We start from the raw sequence: 16202 nt of genomic DNA, 5'->3' as shown, positions 1-16202 counted from the left end.
AGGGCTGACCATTTGGTACTGGACAATCAATTGGTATGCTCCCCCTCTGGAGAAGACTCCTTAGGTCATTTCTTAATGCTGTTTCTTAAGTACCTATAACAAAGAGAGCTAAATCTACTAGCATCAGTTTTCTGAAGCTAGACTAAGTGCAAGAAAGGATGGTTCCATTTTAAAGGTTCAAGATGCCATAGTTTATAAAGCTAGAATGGAGATGAATCAAGGTCCACTGGCCCCTTCAAGTCTTACTCAGAAACTCGAGTTTGTAGAATTTGCTATTCTTCACTTCCACCTAAACACCTGTTACACTTAAATCACTGCCAATGAGTGTCATATGAGGCAGAATTCATAATTGTTTTCCCATTGATTATTTGTACCCCTAGATCCTAGAACAGTAGTACTGTACACAGCATCTGAAACTGGATGAATAACTGCAATTATACCTCTGAAAGTGATTACTGATTTCCACAAAACCAGCACTCTCTGAAATCTCTTAAAAGGGAACATGGATCCCCTCACCCAAATTTACTGTGTCTTACTTGAATAGCAAACTCAGTTAAGAATAAAAATAGGAGGTGGAAGTATATGTAGCTCAGTTGTAGAGTATGTAAAAGGCCCTGGGTTCAATTCCCAGGATACTGCAAATCACAGCAAACCAACCAAGGCACAAACAAACAAGAAATCTGAAGATGGCTCAGAAACTTGCCAGTCATGAAGATTAACAAGTTAAGGTGCCTGCCCTTAGCCTCCTGCCTTTTCTATACTGACACATAAGCTACAGGTCTAGTTTTAATGTTTAAAATACAGGATGTTAAAAAATCACCTCAGTAAAGTGTTAGACTACATAATTATAATGGACTCTCACCTATGCCACACTCATTCTCCTCAGGAAGAACAGCGTCGTCAAAGTTTCCTTCCCTGTGGAGTGACTGCCTTGTGCCAGGAACATGTTTCTCAGCAAACCTTTCACTAGTCCATGTTACACTGTGGTCACTTTTTGCAGTCAAGTCCCCCTCCCGTTGTGGAGTAGATGGAGCTACATGGCAGGCAGCTGGAAGGACTGCTGTGTGGGAAGGAGCCATATGTGACTCTTGGCCAATAATACATTTGGTGGTAGTTTTCAAGTTGTTCTCAGGTGCCTGCTGGTCAGAAGGACACTCCAATGCAGCATCTCTGATGGGCAGCATGTCATCAGTTTTAGCACCAGCATTTACTGCTGCCAGACAGTGACTACTGCCAGAGGAGTCCTCAGCAGACGTCTGTTCTGGTCCTGTCAGACAGTTGGTCTCAGACAATTTGTCAGACACCGAGTGTGCATTCCTCTCTGAGTACCTTCTTGCAATACCACTAGCTGTGCTACTGTGTCCTGCTGCCTCTGCCTCCGCACTTTTGTTCTCCCTCTGAACAGAGGTCAGCAATGAATTCCTTTCTTTTGAATTGAGATCTTGACCAGGGCAGTCCTTGCCATGTCTGTCTTCCTCTCCCATGCATGAAGCAGTACCAGCAGAGGGCTCACAGACTGGCAGCCTGTCACTGTCCCCTTTGGTGCTCACTGCCATCAAGGGGCCCACTTCTTTGACTATTGTGAATGGCGCAGGGCACTGACAGTTACTCTCAGCCATGAGGCTGGGCATGGGTAGTTCACACTTACTTTGCTTTGTAGTCAAATGATCACCATTTCCTTCTGGGCTGTGTGTGGCTGACTGGCTCTCTTCATGTCTGCTTAGGCTAGAGCACATGAGCACACACTCTGTTGTGCTGGTGGAGATAATGGCAGCATCACTCAGATCTTCCCCTCTCACAGTGGTGGCCTGGTCTTCATCTGTAGGGACAGTCCCAAGCATGACCGCTTCACGTCCTTCAGAGGTGCTTGTGGAAATCATAGCGGTGTCAGCTGTCTCCTCTACTGGTATGACTGCTTCCTGAGGGACAGCACTGGACACAGAGCCTTCACAGTCTTCCACTGAACTTGTTGAGATAACCGCATTCCCATCGGTAACAGATGGTACATTCTCACTTACACCAGAGACAGAGGCTTCACAGTCTTCCGCTATGCTGGTAGAAATGAGAGCACACTCATCCTTTTCTTCCTTGCTGGTTGAGGCAAGAGGACTTTCCGCTTCAGCATGATGAGCACTAGGCATAGGTACCTCAAAGTCCTCGGTGCTTACCAAGACTGGACCTGCAGTGCTTTCCTCAACTGCTACAACTGGCTGCCCGCTCTTAGCACATGTGACGGTAACTGCGCTGGAAATAGGAACTTCGAATTCCTCCCCTATGCTTGTGGAAATCATGGCACACTCATCCTTCTCTTCACTTCTGGTAGCAGAAATGAGTTGGCTCTCATCACCTGAAATTGCACTGGGCATAGGAGCCTCAAATCCTTCCATGTGTGTTCTTGTGTCTTCTGTATTTTCTTCAGTGCTCAGAGGACACAAATGCCCTCTTCTCACATCTATTGTTGCACTTATCTGAAGGGTGCAGTCATTTGTACTGGTAGAAATCATCAAGCCATTGCCTTGACTTTTACTCCCAGCTAAGCTGTCCTTGTTGGAAACATCAGAACTGGCTGTAGAAGCCATAAGGCCATCACAGTCTTCATTTTCTACAGAAGTAATGACACCTTCATCTTTTCCCCTGGGTGATGTGTGGCCGACTTCATATTCTGGAACTGCACCAGACACGAGAACATCATCACTGCCTCTCACCAACCCAGTGGAAATAGTTGTATCTTCCACTGTTTCCTTCCTGGTAAGCTGACTATCACTGTGATGAGAAGTTGCACTAGCCACGGGGCCTTCACTACCACCAAGAACTGGAGGCCCATCACTGTTTCCTGCAAAGGCACTGGTCACACTGCTTTCCACAATCCCTTTGGCACTGGAGCAGATATCAGTGTCTTTGATTTCCTTCTCTGCACCACTCACACTATCAACATTACTGTCATTTGTATTCACAGTGGTCGCCCCAGCCTCAGCGCCCACATGTTCCATTGTAGGGCCAATCTGAGCACCCCCTACTGCACTCTCACAAACTAACATTCCTTCACTTTCTTCTATCCCCGTGCAAGTTGAAGAATGGCCAGTTTCATTTCCTCTTCCAGTACTAGTCACAACACCCTCCCCCTCATCATCCTCTTCTTTTGCACCTGTGCTAGTCACAATGTCTTCGTCATCACAGGGACCAGCAGCCACCAAAGGTATGTTTGTAATGTCTTTGGCCTCTGTGCTATCCATTGCACTCTCTGCATTCTCTTCTGTTTCAGAACTTATGGCACAGCCTTCAATGCTGTCTTCTGAGCCTGTGCAGTTTGCTGACCCTTCCCCCTCTTCTTCAGTAATGCCTGTACTGGTGACTGCACTTTCACCTGTGCCATCATTTGCAGAACCATCTCCTTGGTTGGCACTTGTCTCTCGAGGCTTATCATCATTTAATTGGACCACATCTGCACCTGCAACTACCCGTTGTTCTGGGGTTCCCACTCCAGTTACCAAGGAGAAGATGAAGCTATCACTTCTTCTTTTGGCTTCAGTGCATGTCACAGTACCTTCTGTTTCTTTTTTAGAACCAACTTGTGTCCTATTTTCCTGGGATCCAACATCTTCACTGCTCACAGATCCTGCTCTTATTTCTGTGCCAGCACTTGTAACAGTCCCATCACTTTCAACTTCACCAGCAAAAGTAGCAGTCCCCTCAACTGTACACAAAGAACCATCACACTTTTCCTCAGAGCCTGCACTGGTTACTGCATCATCTTTTTCCTCTGTTGCAACACTGTTCACATTGGCTTCAGTTGGAACTGTATGAGCTACCAAGGGGTCTGCCATTCTGTCTTCTGATTCAGCTACAGTACACTCTCCACTTTCTCCTTCCTTGGAACTTGTGAGCAAAATCTCACTTTCAGCAAATCCTTCTGTGACAACACCTCTACCCTCTTCAGCTGCAGCAAAAACAGTGCACTCACTGGCTTCTGCCCCAACCTGAAGGGGATGGTTTCTAGGGCATGCACCCATTATGAAGCCTTCATCTGCTTCAATACTTGTGCAAGGTAAGGTCATCCCCTTCTCTCCTGTTTCAGATGAAGTGGTGGTGGCATCCCCAGCCTTGATGGGATTTAACATGATGCCTTTGTCCTTCCCTTCAGTACTAGTAGCAATGAAAGCTTTGTCTCGTCTACCAGATCCTGCTGCCACCCTCTCCATTTTCCCATGCATTTGCTGTGACGCGGAAGCAGTATCACGCGTAGCACTGGTATCTACCTCATTGTTTTCAGTCTTCCTTTCCACATCAGTTGGTATTTTTTTACTTTCGTCTGGATCTCTGTTATGCTTACGTCTGACTGTTTCAGTCTCCTTTCTTGTACTCAGGTCTACCACATTCTCAGCGGCAGCACTGTCCTGTTTTACATCAGGCTCTACATTTAGATCACTCTCTTTTTTGGCTGTGCCCATCAAGTTCCTTTGCTTGGTAATGTTCTTATTTTCTCCAGTCATGTCCGTTGACTTGCCAGCAAGAGGTACGCTTGCTTTGCTTTCTTTACTGTGCAGCAATGTTGTCTGGCCATCTTCAGGAAAGTGCCTTTTGCTACTGGTATTTGCTTTTGAGGGCATATCTGCTGTGGAGCCATCACTACCTTCTTTGCTGCCGTTTGTCTTATGGACTTCTGACTTCTTAATCGTCAAACTTTGGTTAGGGCTATCATAATGATTTACAAGGGAGGTGCCAGCTGTGCCACCTTCCGGAATCATTTCTCTGTCAACTACAGGAACTGTACTTGAGTCAAGAGATTCTTTCTGAGGTACAACAGCGGAGCCTGAGGATGATGAGAGGTCTGAGTCTGAGCATTCCAAAGAAGCATCCCCTTGAGCACCACATTCTTCGGTGGCTCTGGATGTGCCTTTCAAATTTTTCTGTACCCTCTCATTTTCTGACAGGGCCCTAGAGAGCACTCTCCGACTCCCTTCAGAGTCTACATTTATGTCATGGGCTCCTCGCTGAACTGGCTCTCTCTCCCTAGCTGGTTTTGATGTAGCACTTTGAATATGCACTTTCTTGGTCAAGGTGCTTTTATGGTCAGTATGCTTTTCAGAATTGCTAGTAACTGCTAGTCCACGCCCTGATTTACAGGTCACAGCTGCTGGTCTTGAATCTATCACGGAAGTTCTTAACTCATCCTTTAAAACCCCAGCAGCAGCTTTATGTTTTGTAACATTTTCAAAGTCAATGTCTTGCTGAGAACTATTATTACTGATGTCTTGGGTTTTAGAATATTCAGACACATTTTCTGCAGTCACCTCAGAATCAATTTCCATTGGTTCTTGTTCAGGGATCGATGTGGTTTCACTGCTTTTTTTGGTTCTCTGCAGGGAGGAACTACTGGTAGGGCCTAAACTGGTTGCTGCTAACTTATCTTCCTTGGCCATTTCCTGTGACATGCTTCCTCTTCGGTTTTCACACAATCTCCTGCTTAATTTCTTTTCTATGACTGAGCCATTCCCTTTGCCCTTTTCATGACTGCTGTCAACTTCTTTACTATCCTTATCATCTGGTTTATTTTCTTCTTTTTTTTTCATGTCTTTATTACTATGCTTTAAGCTTCTGCTTCTGTGCCCATCTGAGAACCTCCTCTCAGGTTTGGAGGAGGTTGAGTCTTTATCAGTCTTATGCTTCTCTTTTACCAGTGGTAACTTAGTTTTGTGCCCAGAGTCCTTCTGAGCACCATGTGCTGAAGGTGTAGCATTCTCCAGTGCAGGGTCAATGACAGCTTCTTCTAAAGATCTGTCTTCAAGCTTGGACTTGCGTTGCCTTTCTGGGTCATTGTCTTCTGTATTCTTCTCCTTATCAGGCTTTGAAGCTGTCACCTGCTTTGTGACACCTTCTTGAGATTCTGTTTCAGCAACTTTTACTTGTTTACCTTGACCTTTTGATTTAGACTTTAACATAAGCTTCTCTTCCAACAGGCTCTTCATTTTTCGCCTCTCTTTATGAATCTCTTCAGGCTTTAAACTGCTGTCGGCATTAGGGGAGTCTGTCTCACACTTCTCTTCAGAACAGCTCTCGCTTCTTTTCTGCAATGTAACACTGTGCTGCTTGGAACTTACAACATCCTTCTGAAGTTTAGAGTCACTTGACCTTCTCGACTTGTGCTCTGCCTTGGCTTTTTCAGATGGCAGGTGCTTCTCCTTTTTGCTATCTTTACGTGCATGCTCATCTGTTTTTATAGCGTACTCAGAAACTGGCCGTCCGTCTCTACCCAACACTGACAACTTCCTTTCATTCCTGTGCTTACTTTTACGTTCAGCTTTATCATCTGAAGAAAGTTTCGTTTGTTGACTTTGCTTCTGAGTAGTTTCCTCTACTTTTAAACCTTTCTCAGAAGAGTGAAGTTCAGTCTCATCACCTGCTTTATGTATCCCATCACCTTTGTATCTGTGTTTTGAAGACAATTTTTCTTCTGGTTGAGCTTTCTCCTTCTCAGGTTTCTCCTTGGTGGACTTTGCCTCTTTTTTAGGCAGGCCCTTTCCATGAGTTTCAGGTTCATCTTTCTTTTGATACTTTTCATTTTTAAGAGTGCTTTTCTGTTTCTGGGGTTCATCTATGTTAATTTCTGAGCGTTCTGCTTGCTTTTTTCCATCTCTTGTGTCGGTTTCTTCCGGAGCTCCTTCCATTACAACAGGGGTGGATGTCCGTCGCTTATGTTCTCTTTCTACCTTTGACTCAGTTTTGTTTTCCTCAGCTGAATGCAGAGATTCTGAAAGCCTCCGGGCAGGCTTACTTGATTCACCTTTTCCATGAGCATGCTTCAAGTCCTTGGAGGAGGCCTTTTCTTTTTCACAATGCTGTCAGAAAACATAGGGTTCCTATGAGACACGTTATACACAAGCTTACTATTAGGTACACTTAATATGTGAGCTCTGGAATATCTGAGACACTTTATCTGCTTCACAGATAATGCAGCCTATGGTAGGTATTAGACACCACTAAGCTCAAACTCACTGCAATATAAGTGTCTAGATGATCACACTGAGTCTCGCACTCTTCCCAGCTTTACAGAACAGTTTTTCCACCTAGCTGACCCACGCACTTAGGAAGTCTTCAATTCTATAAATGACTGTAGCTCACCAATACCCAATAGTTCTTAATAAATGCAAGCTAAGGAACAGTCTAGTATTTTTCAACATAAAAATACACATGCTGATGAAGTAAAGGTTTATTTTTAAATCTAGAAAACCAAATCACCTATAGAAGCCATGTGAATTTAGACTATTTGTATAATACTCTATTTAAAAAATCCAAACATATGTATAGTAAGTGAGTAACAGTGTAAACATACACATGTGACATAAGCATATACACACATATATGTTCATGTGTTCTGGGCGGATGTTGAGGAAGCAACATCTTCAGTACTTGAATCTTCCTTGTCACCCCAGGTTTGAAACTTTATGAGATAATTTCCACAAAAAAAGCCACAAAAGCAAGTTACATATCTAAATATATGCAGTAACATATCAGGATGTATGCCTAAATATGACTCCAATTTCTAAATAAAGAAATTTATTGGTTATTAACAATTACGAAGTCATTAGTGTCTCTATTCCAGAAACATCATGAGTTAGTTAGCTATAGAATTATGGATATGTTTATACAAATAAAAATTTTAACTCAGTTAAAGATAAAATCTGTTCCAAGAGAATAACTGAACACAGGGAATAAATGTTTTCAGTATATCTATTTTCACAATTTTTTTTAAATTCCAAGACAAGGTTTCTCTGTGTAGACCTGGCTGTCCTGGAACTGACTTGGTAGACCAGGCTGGCCTTGAACTCAGAGATTTGTCTACCTCTGCCTCCCGGGATGAAAGTGTTACATTAGAGTACTAAGATTAAAGGGGTATACCACCACAACCAGGTTTATTTTCAACAATTTAAAATAAGCACATTTTGGATATAACCTTAGTACCAAATACAAGTTAGTGCTTAAGTAAATAAGAATGCATCCATTCAGTATGACAGCAGGCAATCATTACATAATTATGAAGCCTATGAGGTAACACACAAGGTGAGCAAATTCTTTTTCCCTCCAATAGACTATGTGTATGTGGACAGGAAACCAAAGAGATAAAGTAGAGGACCTGTTATGGGGATTTTAGTTTTCTCTCCTCTTTCTTCTTACTGACAATTTTGTTATTGCTATATATAAGAAACAGGATAAAGAAGGTACAGAAACAGTTTCTTACCTAGACCAAACAAAATCATATGCATCGACTAATCACAACAAGGAATTCAGGTCAGAATGGGAAGAGGCTTAAGAAGGTGAACAGAGTGGTTTTAAGACATCACACATAAAAGATCGTACTACACTGTTTCACTGCAAAGGAACATGAATGACCCACCCATAACAAAGGGCAGGTGAAGGGTCTCACTAAGACCTACCTCACTTGTTCTGAGGGCTTCTTTGGACTCTTCCTCAGTCTGCTGTTTCTTTTTGGAATTCTCATCAACATTCCTGAGAGTGGAGTAAATTAAATATGAATTTCTAATCTGAATCTAAGAATCTTACAAGAAAGTTGAAAGAAAGTCTTTTCTTTGCTATGACTTCTCCCTTCATTTGTGGAGGACAGTTACACTTTAATTTAAACGTCACTCTTAGTCATCAGAGAGCACAATTCAATCCAACTGTGGCATGAACTGCTCCTGGTGCTAAAGAAAAACATGTTACAAGGACAATTCCTAATGTGCTGCACTGTGAACACTACATCTGCTATGCAGACATTTGAAAGCCCAAATTTTCGGTAAGCAGGGAGGCCTTTTTGATTCAGGGCAAGATGAACAGGGCACAATAAATCTGAGAACTGACATCTCTCTCTGAGTTCTGTAAATCTACTTATCTTGAAGTTTATGATTAATTTACATAATTGCAATGATGGGCTGGAGAGAGAGAGCTCAATGACTAAAAGCATCTGCTGCTCTTTCAGAGGCTCTGGGTTTGGGTCCCAGCACCCACATGGCAGCTCACAACCACTTTTAACTCCAGTTCCAGAGCATACAATACCAACTCCTGGTCTCCATAGGCTCCTGCATATATGTGGTACAGATAAATGCCTATGTATACACATACACATAAAATAATAAAAAAGTAAACTTTAAAAAGGAATTGTAATTTAATAAAACAATAAAACTGTAGGCCATTGTTCACATCACATCATACTTTCAAGAGTCTCTTTGCTTTGTAATTTTTAAACAATTAGCAATGACAATACAGTGTTTAAAAAATTAAAAGAATCTGACTTTATGTGAAAGGAAAAAATGATGGGATGATGTTAAAAAAAAAAAGGTGCTGAAAAGACTGATGAACAGATGTACCCACTGTTACTAAGTGGTTACCATGGACCCAGACAAAATACTTCTCCAAGTACTTACAGGGGCCCTTAAACTCAATCCTCTGACACTCAGTAGAAACTTCATGCTTATGTCTGTATACTTTTGGAGTAGAATCTAAAGTTTCTGTCAGATTCTCACAAAATTAATTAAAATATTACTTTAAAATATTATATTCTTAACACAATGAAGAATAAAAACCAAGTCCAAGGCCATTATAAACACACAGTAACATCTATATTCAAGGTGAGACTTTCACTTTCTCTCTTTTAATTGAACAGATTGTTATTTTCTTTATTCTGTTTTTCTGTACGATCTCCCCTCCCACTACAATTACTTCCTATTAAAAAGTAATACAAATTATTCCCATGGGTGCATCCACTTCTGTTTTTCAATTAAGAATGTCAAGGTCAGCAAGATGGCCCAGCAGGTAAAGCTGCTTCCTGCCAAGACAAGTGACCTGAGTACTATCCCTGGGACCCACAGAGGATAATGTGACTCCAAGAAGCCACAGGTTGCCAAATAAAAACCTAGATCAGGTATGAGATGCCTCCCCTCAAGTTATTGGCTGGGAGGAGGTCTCAGAGACTCCAAGCACAATATAGGCTAGTGCCACCAATCTTAGTGGTCACCATAACTTGATGGTAAGATCCTACTACTGACAACAACACACCCTTAGTCACAGAACATGGAGAAATCAAGCTGGTGCTACTCTGAAAGCATCTTCCCTGCTGGTTAGATTTCATAGTGCCAGAAGGTTAAGCAGGCTCTTGGGGATGGAGTAAGTCATCAGCAGTCCTAGAGTTGTGGACCCAGTGAGCTACAATAATGACCAGCATGGCAAGACAAGCTTATAGGTACAATACTGGGATGAATGTCATGGGTGCCACTAATCACTCTGCTAGATTGAAGGCCTGATCTATAAAAAGAAATGCATGCCTAGTACCGTAAATATGACTAAAAAAAATGCATAACTGGGGAGTTCATAGGACCCAGGGGTGAACACACTATCATTATTCTGCTAAACAGATAAAATACCAACGTGCCCTATAAATTTTTATCTCTAAAAAAGCCAGGTATGACGGCACACACCTTTAATTCCAGTACTGGAGAGGCAGAGGCAGAAAGACCTCTGTGAATTCAAGGCCATCAAGGTCTGCACAGGCAGTTCCAGGGCTATTTCTATACCTACAGATCAGTGCAACTCTCACACCACAACAGAGATGTTTCTTTGCACAAAAATGGTAGTTAACACAAAAACTCACAGCCCATCAAAGTGCAGAGACTAAGTACAGAGGACTTTTTTTTTTTTTTAAATGGGGAGATAAGAGTCTCTTTGTAGAGCCCTGGTTGTCCTGAAACTCTCTATGAAGACCTGGCTGGCCTCAAACTCGCAGAGATTCCATCACCCGTGCCCCCTAAGTGCTGGGATTAATGGTGTGCACCACCCATGTCTGGTTACTTTTTAAGACAGCCTATGACCACTTTCAATGCCCTCTTCTGAAAGCACACCACTTATGTGACAATTAGAACACAGCAGACAAAAATGTACCTTGAATCTTTTCTTCTCCTTTTGCTTAAGGCTACTTTTTTCTCTAGAACTTTCCGTTCTTTAAGGACTTCTTTAATTCTTGGGGCTTTCAGTTCCAAAGTCTTGGTTGATGAGTCTTCTAGATCCACACTACTTTTCCCTGGAAATACAAACACACACACACACACACACACACACACACACACACACACACACATAAGTAGATAAATAAATAAGCTTGACTTTAGAAGACAGTTTTGTGACAGTGCTATATTTACTTTTCAATAAGGTTTTATAATTACTTTAAAGCACAAAATAGCAAATAGCTTTGAATGGATCTCAATTTCTGCTAGGAAAAACAGATCTCAATTTTGTTGTAGTTATTCTGCCAAATAAATGTCAGCATACTTCCCAGGATCAAAGAGAGGAACAGAAAAGGAAAGGTAAAAGCAAAGATGACATAAGGTGCAGTCTAGCTGTGCAATCTTCACCAGAAATGCTCAGCTACTATTATCTGTAATCCATTTATCCACTACTTCAGGATAAATTACTTCCACACTGAGGAACAGATCACGCTATTCTATATGCATATGCTACAAGTAATATGAGACTAACTAGAACATGATTGTGTGTATAATGTATTCTCAAATAGCAGCAATATCTGCTATACCTTGGCTCTTTACTTTGGAAGATTTTGTCTTCTCTGCTTTCTGTTTTCGTTTTTCTTCAAGTTTCTCTCTATTGATTCGTCTTCTCAAGAGTCTCTCTTCTTTTTCTTTAGCCTAAAACCATAAAATTGCCTGACAAATTATCAGGTAAAAACAAAGACATTCTGAGAGAACATATGTGAGAAAAAAACTGAGAGTGCATTGTGGAGGTAGTGATCTGGTCCAGCAAATGAGGCCTTGGATGTAACTGCCAAGTATTCAAAGTTCCCCCAGCTAACACAGTTTTAGTTTGCTCTTCTGATGTTCTTACACATCAATGGGATACACACATACATAAGGCGAACAAGATGGCTCAGGGGTAAAAAGCACTTGTTGTTCTTATAGAGGACCCAGGATAGTTTCCAGCACCTACATGATAGCTAACAACTATCACTAACTCCAGTTCCAGGGAATCCAACACCTTCTTCTAAATTCTGCAGTCACAGATATACACACAGGCAAAACATACACATAAATCTTAAAAAAAACAAAGCTAAGTGTACGGCTATGATTGCTCTATTTTGGAAGCTACCAGATGACAGAAGACACAGATAAGAAAACTTTTAACTACTGTTTTAGAATGTCATTGGTTTCAAAGGAAAAGATATAACTCTGAGAAAAGGTGATTTAACAAACTAGTTGTTACAACAAAAAAGGGGGGAAAGCTATAAAAATATGAATATCAAGCTTAAGTGGGTAAGCCCCTCATAGCTTTTCTTTTCTTTTTTTTTTAAGAATCTATTTATTATGTGTACAACATTCTGCCTCCATGTATGCCTGCAAGCCAGAAGAGGGCGCCAGATCTCATTACAGATGGTTGTGAGCCACCATGTGGTTGCTGGGAATTGAACTCAGGTCCTCTGGAAGAACAGTCAATGCTCTTAACCACTGAGCCATCTCTCCAGCCCCCATAGCTTTTCAATTATTCCTAAAGGAACAGTTGAAATGCAGACTTAAGTGACAGGTAAGTTCTACACCCATCTGTCTTGATGGTTATATTCCTGGGCCTAAGCTGTGGGACTTTCTAAGGGCAGAATCTCAGTTAGGGAGAGTTCACAACCATTTTGTTATTCTTACCACCCCTTTCTGGCTCAGAGCTCACAGCCAAAATTTCAAAAATCCTAAGCAGGCACACAGCTCCTATCCAATATCCTCTCTAAGAAATAAGTCTAGAAGGAAAACTCGTTAGCAATCATATTTTGTAGTGTTTTCTGCAACATCCCCCTTTATCTTGAAATATTTTCATATTTTAATGTTTCTGAAATTGTAAGCCATTTAAAAATCAATGAATTTTACTTTAAAAGCTATCATTATTGAATGATACTTGATAGAAGCATTTTCAAACCAGGAAATCAATGGACTGCGTTTCCCTCAACACTATACTATTTGCACACAGTATCTTTACATGAAATGAGCATTTTCATAATGTGCTGCATTTTCTCACTTGTTAGTAACAATGATACAACCACTTTTGTGTCTAGTCTATGTAGTTCCATGGCAAGCTCCCTGAGAGCAAGGCCATGTCTGCTCTGTGCAAACCTGTACCTTGGACAGACTACTACTCATATTTTGGCAACCTGGTGCAGCAGGCTAAATCACAACAGTTCTGAACCTGGGCATTGCAATCCCTTTGAGGGTTCAACAACCCTTTCACAGGGGTCTCATATCAGATACCCTGCATATAAGATATTTACATTACAATTAATAACAGTAGCAAAATTATAGTTATGAAGTAGCAGTGAAATAATTTTATGGTTGGGAGTCACCACAATACGAGGAACTGCATTAAAGGGTCATAGCACTAGGAAGGTTAAGGGCCACTGCTAAATCAGCAAGGGAGGAAACTTAACTTACGATGGACTGGCGCCGTTGTTCTACTGTGAGTTCATCATCAGAATCACTGTAGTATTTTGAGTAAAGGTAAGGTTTGTGAACATAAGCATGCCGTACACTTCTGGCTTTCCCATCACCAGACTCAGTGGTTTGAGTTTTTGCTTTATTCTGCTTGCCTTTCTCTTCATCTGGAAAGAATTCAATATAAAGAGTGAGTGCTTCCGTTAACCGGCAACAGCATCAACATGTCACATAAGCAGCAAAAAACACCAATATACTTTAAGTATATTTAAAGGTCCAAAGGGGTGTCTAAGAAAATTCAGAGTTGACATTTTAAAAAACTATAATTCACCTCACATATAAAGTCAGACCAAGAAAAATGAGACACTGTATGAACTTGTTTTATTAAAACAAAACAAAACAAAACAAAACAAAAAACAACGAAGTGTAGACAAAACTTACACAGCACTGATCTGAAAGAAGGGCAAGTCACAAGCAAGGCACTTAGAACTAAGGCTCCACTACTCTGTCCCTGGAGCAGCGCACTTTTGCAGGCTCAACACGGAAGCCAAGTAAACACTTCATGGGACTGACTACTGCTAGGCCTTTACATGGTTATGATCTGCTGGGAAGCATTCCCTCTGATGTTAGTGGATGGTGTGCAGGTCTAAGCTGAACTTTCTCCTTACTGTTTATGCCATTTTGGTTTATTAACTCAGGAATTCTCTCAGTCAAAGCTGCTGGAGCTACCCTAGCCTTTTGCTCCTCCCAGTTATTTCAGGCAATATATTTTTGACAAGTACTTAATTCTTGTTTGTCAGTGGACATGAGAGGAATGTCTTTGCCACTGCTGAGGAAATTCACCTGAAAATGCACTTTAAAGCACACTTGAGATCTTATGTCTGTCTGTCTTCTTGGCTGTCCTAAAACTCAATATGTACACCAGACTGGCCTTGGCTACGGAGAACAAACTTTTACAGTAACTTGTACAAGGCTGATCAGACAGACAATCCTACAGCTCAGGCAGAGGCCAATCTTGCAATCACAAGGTAACAGGTTCTTGTTATGCCACACTCTGTTAAGAAGTAGCCATACTAGAACAGAACACAAATAATGCTTAACAGAAACACTGCAGAGACACTGAGATAAGTGCATTACCATCTGATGTAATCTCTCCTTCTTCCATGCTATCAGACATGACAACTTCCTCCTCTGTGTCTTCCTCAAAAGATGAAAGGTCACTGGTGTGGACAGAGCTAACTGTGATGTCAGTGAGACCATCCACATCAGAATCCATCAAAGAGCAATCTTAAAAAAGAAAACAAAACAAAGTAAACAACTAGTCATAAGAACATATTTTAAACCTAAACCCTATACATTAAAAATTTGCTGCTTTAAACAGATGTCAAAGAAATTAGCTATTAGAAAGGCAGTTAATTTAATAAAATACAAAGGTAAACAGTAACTTGCAAAAATAACTATTAATTTGTAACGTGAATATATGCACAAATGTGAATTTTTAGTAACTGATTACTACTACTTAGTATTTTGAAGATCAGCATAAATAACTTTTCTTGGACAGTGTGAATAAATGATAACACAAGTTACAGAGTTTATAGTTTTTCTGTTAACTTTCATTGTGAATAGATAAATACATTTAGTAAAGAAGTTGCAAATACTATTGCCTCTCTTCCCCCCAGCCCAAATGAAACCTGATTATTTAGCCCAGGCTGGCCTGGATCCTGCAATCAGCATGCTCAGTGCTGGGCTTTTTGTTGGATGCCACCATGCCCAGCTTTCAAGTCTGATATGGAAGCATCAAAACAGATCATTAAAATCCAAAGCCAAAGGTGACACTGTCACTCTTCCTCTAAGGACATTCTGCTCTTGAATGTATGCATACAGCATGGATGTATGACGCACCTTCTTTCGTCCCCTCGGCAGTCCTGACTCTGCTGTTGACCTTTTCAGAAGGAGGCTTCATGCTCTCCACTTCTCTGTCCTTTGATTGTTTCTCATCTTTCACTTTCTGTGTATCTTCGCTCCTTTTGGAGTGATCAATTTTTTTTTCAGTCTTTTCCTTCTTTTCTTTCTTTCTTTCTCCTTTCTCATTACTGTCTGGTTTTTTTTCTGCTTTGTCCACTGATTTATTTTTTTGGTCACTGCTTTCCTGCTGAGCATCCTTACTTGGTAAAAGTAAGCTATTCTCTTTCGTGTGATTTTTAGCTTCTTCCATTGAACAAGGGAGATCACCAGGTTCTTCTGACTTGGGAGCAGTTTCTATCCCCTCGGCTCCAGAATCAGGGGTAGTCTTTTCTCTATCAGCCCCATCCTCAGAGCCTCTCTCCTTGTCAGTGCTGACATCAGTGCTAGGCTGAGATGAGAGTTTTCTGGGTACTCTCTCATTGGTCTTGGCATTTGACATTTCTGTTGAAGCTCGAGCAGCATTAGCTTCTTGGTTAAGAGAAGTTATGGTTTCCAAGATTGACATGGCATCACTGGCCACATTAGCACTGGGCCCAGGAGCAGGAACGCCTTCAAGGAGAAGATAAGACGTGAAATATATGCAAAAAAGTACAACCTTCTACTTTATCCACACAACACACCACTGTTATAGGCTGTGCAGAAATGCATGTTCCTGTAGGTTTTCAGGTACAGCACTGGTATGTAAACTCAGAAATTTCTATCTCCTGAGCACAGTGTTTAAAGGAAAGACGCCAACACATCTGAGAGCATTCCCGTTGTGAGAAGAAT

General features: G+C 41.3%; 1 protein-coding gene across 6 annotated transcripts in view; it reads right to left on the bottom strand.

The window, feature by feature from the left end:
* The window catches only part of Bod1l1 (biorientation of chromosomes in cell division 1 like 1), a 53959-nt gene that overhangs the window by 26566 nt on the left and 11191 nt on the right, over positions 1-16202 (bottom strand). For 4 of the 6 annotated variants that reach the window (XM_085691939.2, XM_085691940.2, XM_085691943.2 and 1 more), the window contains exons 4-10: positions 15372-15983; positions 14607-14756; positions 13470-13636; positions 11579-11690; positions 10930-11068; positions 8433-8505; positions 863-6836 (exon numbers count right to left, since the gene is read on the bottom strand). In XM_085691939.2, the coding sequence (XP_085548065.2) occupies positions 863-6836; positions 8433-8505; positions 10930-11068; positions 11579-11690; positions 13470-13636; positions 14607-14756; positions 15372-15983 (7227 nt within the window). The remainder of the gene's footprint in view (positions 1-862; positions 6837-8432; positions 8506-10929; positions 11069-11578; positions 11691-13469; positions 13637-14606; positions 14757-15371; positions 15984-16202) is intronic. The other 2 variants (XM_085691941.2, XM_085691942.2) reach the window with 1 other exon arrangement.

Source organism: Myodes glareolus, chromosome 8 (genome assembly GCF_982192425.1).
Source record: "Myodes glareolus chromosome 8, mMyoGla1.1, whole genome shotgun sequence".
NCBI lineage: Eukaryota > Metazoa > Chordata > Mammalia > Rodentia > Cricetidae > Myodes > Myodes glareolus.
This window is presented reverse-complemented; position numbering and strand designations above follow the sequence as displayed.